The sequence below is a fragment of the Solanum pennellii genome, chromosome 6, assembly GCF_001406875.1.
Source record: "Solanum pennellii chromosome 6, SPENNV200".
Lineage (NCBI taxonomy): Eukaryota > Viridiplantae > Streptophyta > Magnoliopsida > Solanales > Solanaceae > Solanum > Solanum pennellii.
The window spans coordinates 60,070,212-60,080,085 of record NC_028642.1 but is presented as its reverse complement, the minus strand read 5'-3'; the positions used below and the strand labels follow the sequence as shown (position 1 = coordinate 60,080,085).

The following is a 9,874-nucleotide window of genomic DNA, read 5'->3' as shown; positions in this document are numbered from 1 at the left end:
GGGGGGGGGGGGGCTTTAATTTGGTGACTCTTTGATTAACCTTTTTCTTCTTTTCCCACAAAAGAAAGAATTTTTCTTATACCTATTTGCCTTCACAACTAAGTAAAGAGAAGATGACCAGTTTAATTTATGTATTATACAAGTTGAAGAATTATAGTATCTTTCAACTATAATGAGGCATCGGTGAGTCAAATTTAGACGCGCTTGGACAATATCTTAATGAAGTTAGGAAAAAAACGTTTAAATATGATAAAGTTCATCATGTTAAAGCATTAATTAAGTGTTATTTATAGTCAAGCGTTGAGAAATATTTAAAATGTTTTTTATTCCTTGAAATGGCAAATGATCTATTATTATTTATTCCCTTGCTCTAGAAGAGTACTCCGAAGGCCATAAAAACTGAAAAGTTGGAGTTCATATTGGCCGTAGGATAAAGAAAAGAGAGAGAGAGTGTTAATAAATAAGTGCACCTTATCTGTAACAGCACTTTCTAATTCTTAATTAAAAATTTCGAGTTCAACATCTTTGATGGAAAGCCCTTTAATCCCCAAAGAGAAACAAATTTAGATTAGTAAAACCCCAAAACAAATAACAAACTTATGGAGAACCAAAGAGGGAAAAAAAAACCAAAAGTACACAGAAGCAGGACCAGCAAGAAATGAAGAGATACATACAACCAAAAGTCCAAAACTTGTCAAATGTGAATTCGTATATCCATACAAAATTTATAATAATGAGATACGAAGAGCACGTTGTTGCAATTTTGGATTTAAATATTTTAGTTTCCGAATTAATATTCACCGCCATCCCTATCTATAATATGAGTCCTGATTCCCATCTCATCAAACTTCAATTCTTCCCGCCCACTCTTTCTTTCCTACTTTTGATTCACGTTTTTCCATTCTACAAAATTTTCTCTAACAGTAAACCCTGATCTCCCACGATCTTCACTCTCTTTATCTACTGTTAACCCATACATTTGGGTGCCTTCGAGAATTCATCTTTCCAATAAATTTATGTTAACACCAATTCCCTCAACGTGCCATTAAAGTGTCTTATTCTCACTTAATCAGCTTATGCTATCATTATTTCTTCTCTCAGCATTTCACTTAAATTTAATACTCTTATCTCCCTCACTCTGTAAGCTCTATAATTGTCCAGGCACTTCACTAGACAAATGGCATTTGATAGCTCAACGCCCAACAATGAGGAAGAAGAAGAGGAGGATAACATTGACGATAAAGCAGCCATATGCTTTTATGCACAATAACACAGTGATATAGGAGTTGAGCTAATGTTAGAAGTGGCAGAGGATAGAGGAGAGATGTACCTCAGCCGAGGCCTTGCTGAGGTTGATGCTGTTGATCGCACTATAAAGTGGTCAGACCGATATAAGATTTTAAGAAGGTGAGTGCAAAATATCACTATATTCTCACCCTTGGCATCACTCTCCAAAGTTACAAGTACTGCCTCTAGAATTGCAGGACAAAAAGGAAGTAAAAGCAGAATACTAACACACCTTTAACTACAGGAGAAAGATGGGGAAAATCTCTCTCAAAACACTCGGGGGTAGGGGGGGGGGGGAGAGAACCAGCAATTATAATCCCTTCCATAAAGAAGACAATACAATCAAAAATATAAAGGCTATCTAGTAACCATGCTTCTTATTGATCCTCATCTGCAGAATCACATAGTTTGCAAGTTTGGCCTTTGATACTCTAGTATCATCATATACCACGGTAGCCATTGCTCTTCACTCTATCATCAGGAGTGCTTCCCCTGCCAAAAGTTCGCCCAGCAGAACGACCTCCTCTGCCTCTTCCCCTTCCTGATCCTGAACAAGGCATTCAGAGAAGACTGTTAGCGAAAAGTAGGTAAATTAAGCAAAAAGAAACGGCAACAGACACTACACATAAGATGTGCACCCTATACTATACCATATACATAAAAATTCATACCAAGGACATAAGTTGATGGGACATGGGTGCGCAAAATCTAAATTTTAAGATTTGTGGGTACGGATCCGGGTATTACGACGTGCTGGGATTCAGCTAACATAATTCAAAATTATAAAAAGGAGCTATAAAGATATTTCTGAATTTTGAAAAATCTCCTAGATCGTCTTTCCTCAGACCCCAACTTCTTCTTTCAAGCTCTCTCGTTCTCCCCTCAAAAAAAGAAAAGGAAAGTCTTCAATTCTTAGTTTCTATAGTTTTGGACTTTGGCTTGAAACATGAAGCAACAAATATTGACCAAGAGGAAAAACAAAAAGGAGACAAAAGGACCATAATATTGAAGGTACATTTTCCATGTCATAAATTTATTTTTATCGTTTATTTTGAGAAATGCAAATCCTAATTCGGCCCAAATTTGTCCATGGACTCTGGTCAAAGTATTAAATGTGGGTTGATCGAATCCCACACATGTTTCTTTCACTCACACTCGTGTCATGTCGACACAGGTGCAGTAGCAAAAATGAAGAGTCTGCACTACTCAGCCAAGCACAGGGGTATGGACACAAAAAGAACCAAGCCGTCTGATAATTGAGGTTGGTGCAAGTCAAATACACCATATCTTATATTGGAATTTGGCCAAGGACACTCCACTAGTGAATCCAAAGTAATAGTGCATGCCAATTTTGTGTTCCTTCCTGTTTAATTCTATCCTAATCTGTCCCTTCAGTGGGCTCGCCTCTTGTTTAACACCTTAACATTCTAACCACTATCTGTAACACCGGTTGGGACCAGTGTGTTATTTTCCTCCCACTACCGAAAGAGAGTAAGCAAGTGCTTTTCACCTTGAAGAAGCTAAGAGAATTGTGTTATTTTTGGAGGCTTAAACAAGATATTCAATGGGGGGCACCTCTGTATATACTATTTGACTCTTCACTGAGCGAGTTTCTTTCTTGAAACATATTATCCACAATATTCCGTCACCAATTCTACAGCATTATGTCCATTCTGGGTCTACCACAATTTTCAAACATTCACCTATAATACCCGTTGTTTTCTTGTAGCACATATACTATCTTTAATAATAGTGTCCGGAGAAGTTACGCAGATGAGAATTAATCACCTAGTCTATTCTGTCTGTGCTGGAACTTGAATCCAGCTCAAAAAGGTTTGCAACTTCATGGACTACTAAGCCACACTCATCGTCCCTCTTGACATAGATACACCTACGTCAAGCAAATGAGAAATTCTATCTTTCACATGATTCCCACTCAATGAGAACTGACCAGTCATTTTTAGAGTTCAAAAATCGGCCTCCCAATCCAAAAGTAAAAATTAGTAGAAATATTTTTATCCAGGCTCACTTCAAAAAAATGGACAAACAAATGAAGGTTGAATGTCGAGGCAAGGAAATATGTCAAATTGTCAAGAATAATAGTCATTGATTTTGATCAGAAGGACCAAACACAAAATTATAAACATAAGAATAAGATCAAGACGTTTAAAATTGAAATCAGTTTTTAGGCACATACTTCCTCCACGAGAAATGCTACTGCTTGTTGGTCTCCTTTCCTCAATGTAGACTTGCCTTCCAGCTAAGTGTATTGGTGATGCCTACGCAAGTAGCAAAACAAAAAAATATATGATCTAGCAGACATAAAGAGGGTTCACATGACATGTAAAACAATCCCTGAATGTGAACTTATGGCAACAATCTGGAACAAATATCGATTCACAAATACCAAAAGGCAGTTCGAGGAAAAAAGAGTGTCTTTAATTCTTCAGATAGTAAGCATGTCAAATGCAATGAGATGAAGATGCAATAAATTGGGACAACAAACTACAGCTTCAATATGTCTCAACTGAACATCTACCACATTATTTGCCAAATCAACTAATGGCTCACAGCAAGATCCATATCCATGAAAAACAAGAACATTATATAAACAAACATGATGACCTAAAACATTTCAAATATGAATTGGATACATGCTGTAATTTTATGCTTAAATAAAAGCCAACATAAAAGATAAAGCGAATAATTATGAAGAGTCGCATCAAGGAATAAGGTAAAACTAAATAAGTCATATCGAGCAATTTAAAAAGTTGACCGAATTACTTTAAAAAACAAATTGACCAAATCATTGTTTCAAACTTAGTGAGGTTCAAACCTTGATCGCATTTTGGACACCTTGGACTTCTTCAAACTCAACAAAGGCATAGCAAATGCCAACATCCTGCTACTCCATTGAAATCCAAACATTAGCATGCATACACAACAAGGAACAAGATAAGGAGATCATTAAGTATACTGACCTTGCGGTTTCTTAAGAATACTCCATCTTGCTTGATCTTCCCGAAGTTCTTAAACTCTTGCAAAATATCGAGCGAAGATACAGTAGATGGCAAATTCCTCACGTAGACAGACTTTGATTCCCCTGGGAAAAACAGAAAGTCAAAATCAAGCTAAATGCTAAAGCACATTCTCACTGCTGGAACTCAGATATAGCAATTATTAAGAATAATGATGCCCTAATATGTATTACCTTCTTGAGAAAATCCTTCATCTGCTAGGTCAAGGCTGGCTTCTGGCGCAGCTGGGGGCATGGAGATTGGCTGCTCAACAGGAGCTTGCCACTCCGAGACAGATGGTGCGCTCTTGGTATAAGATGGCTGGATACGAACTGATGGTGCAGGTCCTTTTGGAGCTCTTAACTATAAATTGCAACGAGTTATTTTCCAAATCATAAACCAAAGTCGGACAATGTTGCAGCATTTCCCAAGTGAACAAAAGAAGATGTGACAAGACATGATCTCACTTGTTTTGTTTATGAAACTGTTTCCTTTTTTTTTTCAAGTGTGACTTTATTTTCACTGGGTATGTTGTGTTGTGGAAAGGGACAGGAGAGTTGCTTATAAATACATATCAATCAATTAACTACCATGTTCAGGAAGAAAGATAAGAGTAAAGCCATGGCCAATCAAGAACTTAATGAATAAAAATCAAGACCTGAAGATCATTGCAAGCACCTCACATATACGAGGCCTACAGTTAAATTCTAGCAACTGACAAGGGCCAAAAAACAAAACAAAATTGAAAAAGTTCGAACAAAATACTTCTACTAATATTACTCTTTCCTCTTTATTACCACATTTTTCTTTCACCAAGCATAATCTACTTTTCTTCATCTGTTGTCCATGCAAGGAAGTTCTCATCTAAAGATGTGTGTCAATATACGCACGACACACCAATACTTCAAACTGATCCAGAGGGCATATAATAGACAAGTTGCTGTTCAAACTAATGTATTTTTTATATCCGTTGGGAGCATCGCCATCTATTTGGTAGAATATAACGACCTGATCTCTTTGCTTTCGATGGCTGCTGATACATGGTGGAAATGCGAATATGATCAATCCCGGCTCATAAGAAGTACGGGGGTTCTTGTAAGTGGGGTCAGCGGTTCCAGTGACTCAAGGAATAGGGCATTTTGGCACTGTTGAAGTGATTGGTGGAAATGCCCTTGCGGCGAGAATCCCGTTGAAATGGAAAGTCCTTGGTCTACATACATTAGTAGTAGGTTTGTGTCCGGGCCAGATTGTGCACAACTCGATTAATTCCACGGGATACATGTCACCTCCTACCAGCAACTTGTACCAGGTAACTAGGCTATAACAAATGGGAAGAAATCACCTAGTGTTTTGTCTATACTTGGATTTGAACCTGAGACCTCATGTTGTTGTCCAAACTAATGTATTAAAGCTCCTAACATCTAATATTGACACACTTATCTAGTAGGGTTAAATGACCATAACAGCATCTATTACGCATGCATAACAGGATGAATCTGCATCACGTCGTAAGGTGCACAGAATATGGATGTACTTACAATAGAAGCATAACTAAGCTTTGAAGGCTCTCCAACAGGTTCTTCTGCAGCAGGCTCAGGCTCTGGCACGACCTCAACCACATTACTTGGAAAAGAAGTCTCTTCTTCGAATGACCTTACTTGAGTAGTTTCTTCCCCCAAATGAGTCTCCTCTGGTACATCAGCCTCAAGCTCTGCCTCGTCATGCTCATACTCATCAGACTCATACTCAGCCTCAGCCTCAGCCTCAGCCTCATATAGGTTTTCCTGATCATGTTCTGGATAACTGTACTCTTCAACAGCATCATTTCCTTGTATATTAACTGAATTTACATATTCAGTCGCCTCCACTTCTAAGGCATAGTCATGGGCTGCTAAAATAGATATAATGAGATGAGTCATACACTTAAATCATCATGTATCAAATATGCTTTTGAGAAAGTTTTGCAAAATATCTGAGAGAGAAAATTATGCACAAAGGACATGCAACTAAAGCAGCATAGAGGATGCAGTTCTCCCCTAACACACATACAGAAAAGGGAAAGAAAAGAGAGCACCACATATTCCAATGAAAAAGAATGTAATGCTGGCTCCATATATCTCTTGGTAAAGTGTAAGGGATCAATAATGGGGCATTACTAAGAGCAAGAAGCTCTTTCCATCCTCAACTTCAATTATCAATACAACAGATACGAAACTAAGGTCACAGAAAAGTCTTGCATGTTTAACATTCTATACACGCCAGATGGATGTAACAATACCTGGTGGCTCTGCAAGAGGATTGGAAGAAGTTGGTTGAGCATCAAGATTGTTCTGTGAACCTACTGGTGCTTGAATTACTTCACTCTGCTCCTCATTAACAAAATGAAAGACATCATTCAGAACAAAGTAACCCTTCTCCTGAGGTGCAAGTAAAAATGTTTGCACAAAGTCCCTCCATCCATTGATATCCCTCAGCTTGACAGAACCAGAGGCCACAACAAGAACACCACCATTCCAAGATTCAAGAGAATTTATCGTCTTGATCTTAATTCCAGAGAAACTCATTGACATGATTAGAGTATGGATTTGCTGCAGCGAATACATACACATGATAAGACGCAATAACAAAAACACCAGTTGCACTTTTCCAAACAAGGAAATAAGGTTAACTAAAAACTGAACAGAGTAATACTCATAAGCAACAATTAGGTACTTTCAACAATAAAATTAAATAGGACAGCAGCTCTCTGTCATACAGAGAATCAGAATCCTCATGGCTTTCTTCACAATTCTAGTAAGTAAATCTAATAGGAAATATGAATAATTCTACTGCAGCCCATTAGGCTTGTTGTGTCAGATCCTTGAAGGCATTCAACCAAAACAGATGATGCACAGTAAAACTCTGTAAAAACTACAAGCATTCTTAGGGAAAAAAACAGGAGATCCACCTGTCAGTGATACTCCAGCTTCTAAAGCAGAGGAATGGTGTAAAAAAAACTTCATCAAACAAAAGGAATGGTGTAAAAAAGCTTGTAGACAGTCCTATATTGATTAGGAGAACTGTAGGTTATTAAGTTATTATTCAATCACATTTATGCCGTTAGTGTGTGTAAGTGAACGGATCTAGAGAACCCCCTGATTTGCTCTAAAAGACAAATTATTTTGTATTGGAGAGAGAAACTCCAATAAAGTCATGGAGAGAGGGGCTTCAGATAGATGATGCCAACTAGTGCAGGATCAGGCATAGTTGATTGATCGAATTAGACAACATCACAATGTCAGTAAAATACATAAGATGGTGGCACTCTCTAGAGGTATTCAATGAAAGTGGTTCACACATTTGCAGACACCTATGATAAAAGGTAGCTATCAGATAAAATCTAAATGTTTGAACACTTCATTTAATTGATCCTGAAACATAGGACCTCTCATTCCCTTTCTTCTTGCTTATCCCAGGGATATGGAGAAACCTACGTTCTACGGGGCTTATCATTGGCAGCCAACCATTGAAAAAGGCATCAACTTAAACATAAAAGCCTTCAAGCAAGCAAGATTTAGACATCAAGGTGGGAAATCAGATGAAGTGCATCATTTCATCATTGGCAATCTACAAAATGCATGTCGTTCTTCACTACGCCTTGTGTGCAGTTAAGAGTTGTCAATAGAATTATATAGAGTAGAGAATATATTGAATGACAAACCAGAAACCAAGCAAATGCAGAGATAACTGGAAACCAGATTAAGTATATTAGCCGTTATTTGCTGTGAGTTTTAGAGATCCACTAGTTTCCGAAAACTCCTAATTTTCCTTAAGCAGACAAGTAATTTACTGGTCGTGCCCATGGAATAGTATGACCTCAAACAATAATTCAAAATAAGATCTGCGAATTGACGCTCTCCTGAACCAAAACTGATGGAGGATGAGAGTGAAAGGGATAATTATTTCCCATCAATAATGTGAGGGCTTTCCATTCTTCCCCCTTCCCCTGGCTTTCCATGTAAAAAATTAACAATCTATGAAAGTGCTCTGCTTCTCACTAGCACGTCCCTTCCTACATCAGCCTTCCCTTTTAAGGATTGGCGATATAGTAACCAACCCTAACTAGTTTAGAATTGATGCATAGTTAATTGATTTTTTAGTGATCGACATTTATTGATAGATCTTCTCTGATTTTGACAAATGGCCAAAGCAAAACACCAAGTGTTTTCCTAAAAGATTAGTATCTTCATAATCCAATTATTCAAAGAACACATAGACTTTTGGTATGTTTTAAATTTGTCATAGATAACTACATTAGATCATATCTGGAAACATAATCCAAAATCCAAACATTTTAGCAACCAAAAACAAAAGAGGGGGATTCTGACCACAAGGGCAGAAGCCGATTCGTTGGAATCACCATCAACTCGAACAATAGAGCTGGCATCAGTATAAAACTGATGAACATAGTCCGGTTGCTGCTGAAGAACCTGATAGTACTGTTGAACAAAGTAGGAACCAACCTGCAAAAACACACACACACAAAAAAAAACAATACCCATTTAACATCAATAGAAAATGAACTCACAAACTAAATCGCATATAATCAGAAAAAAAGCATAAATTAAAAACCTGAGTGGCACCGATTGGAGTAGAGTATGAGCTCGCCATTATTTTGCACACTGAGAAACCCTAGATCAGTAACTTTGGGGTTCACAAAAAAAGGGGCAAATTACTGTTCCAATTCTTAGATAAAGGTAACTTATATTATATATTTATACAATAGGAGTAGGAGTACCGAATCTCCTTTATTAAATAGTAGAATTGTTACAGAGGATTGAACTGGGGAAAAAAAAAGGAAAGAGGGATTCGGAAGGTTTAAGAGATTCTAAGAATCGAAGAGACAGAGAGTGAATAATGGAGGAGCGTATGATAGATCTACGGAGAGTTAGCAAATTTGTCGGAGTGATGAATCAGTGGCATTTGTGTCATTCTAGTTTATTTTACTCAATTTAACATTCCTTTTTTTTTTATATATATATTACCGTTTACGGAGAAGTATTGAGAACATTTCAAAATTGTCAGTAAATTATTACATCTTAATTTATAATCTGTCTTTAAAAATTATTTCTTTACCTTGAATAAATAAATTTAATATACTTTTGATTTTGTAATATGAGTGAAATACATTCTTAAATTTTCGTCAAGTTAGGTGTTTTTAACATTTGTTGCGAATTTTATTAAGAGTTTCATAATTCTATGAGAATTTGAAATTACTTGTTATGTCGTGTGATAAATTGAATGTATATATAAGTTTAGTTATCAAGATAGAGGTGTTTTTAAAACTATTAACAATTTAGAAATATAATTAATAATTTGCATCAAGTCAAGATATTTTTAATACTTCTTTTGTTATTATCTATACAAGTAGATAGATTATTTTTCTTTTGGGAAAAAATTAGAAGAGTATAATTTCCTAATTCCCATTGCAAAAGTATAGCTCAAAGAATTTATACTGCAAATCTTTAGTGCAAAACACAATCCAGTAAATAATGTGTTTGAAATACAATAATATACAAATCTTTATATAT

The 9,874-nt window shown here is 36.6% G+C and overlaps 1 protein-coding gene across 4 annotated transcripts; it reads right to left on the bottom strand.

The window, feature by feature from the left end:
* Positions 1–1,378: 1,378 nt before the first annotated feature.
* LOC107023632 (putative G3BP-like protein) lies at positions 1,379–9,272 on the bottom strand. 4 transcript variants are annotated; one of them, XM_015224384.2, is made up of 9 exons: positions 8,916–9,272; positions 8,672–8,806; positions 6,583–6,892; positions 5,843–6,195; positions 4,499–4,667; positions 4,269–4,390; positions 4,124–4,192; positions 3,485–3,566; positions 1,379–1,834 (listed from the first exon to the last, which is right to left on the bottom strand). In XM_015224384.2, the coding sequence occupies exons 1-9, from the start codon at positions 8,952–8,954 to the stop codon at positions 1,728–1,730; spliced, it is 1,386 nt and encodes a 461-aa protein (XP_015079870.1). In that variant the 5' UTR covers positions 8,955–9,272; the 3' UTR covers positions 1,379–1,727. The 4 variants fall into 4 exon arrangements, with proteins under 4 accessions (XP_015079870.1, XP_015079872.1, XP_015079871.1 ...); XM_015224386.2 differs by having other exon boundaries at positions 5,843–6,192; XM_015224385.2 differs by having other exon boundaries at positions 4,124–4,189; positions 8,916–9,271.
* Between the last annotated feature and the right edge of the window lie 602 nt (positions 9,273–9,874).

What these genes read in the sequence shown, in the direction of transcription:
- LOC107023632 (XM_015224384.2), bottom strand. Translation starts at nt 8,954, where the DNA reads ATGGCGAGCTCATACTCTACTCCAATCGGTGCCACTCAG. An exon ending in CTCCAATCGGTGCCACTCAG is followed by an intron (nt 8,807 to 8,915) that starts GTTTTTAATTTA and finishes GTGTTTTTGCAG; the next exon opens with GTTGGTTCCTACTTTGTTCA. An exon ending in AATCGGCTTCTGCCCTTGTG is followed by an intron (nt 6,893 to 8,671) that starts GTCAGAATCCCC and finishes TATTCGCTGCAG; the next exon opens with CAAATCCATACTCTAATCAT.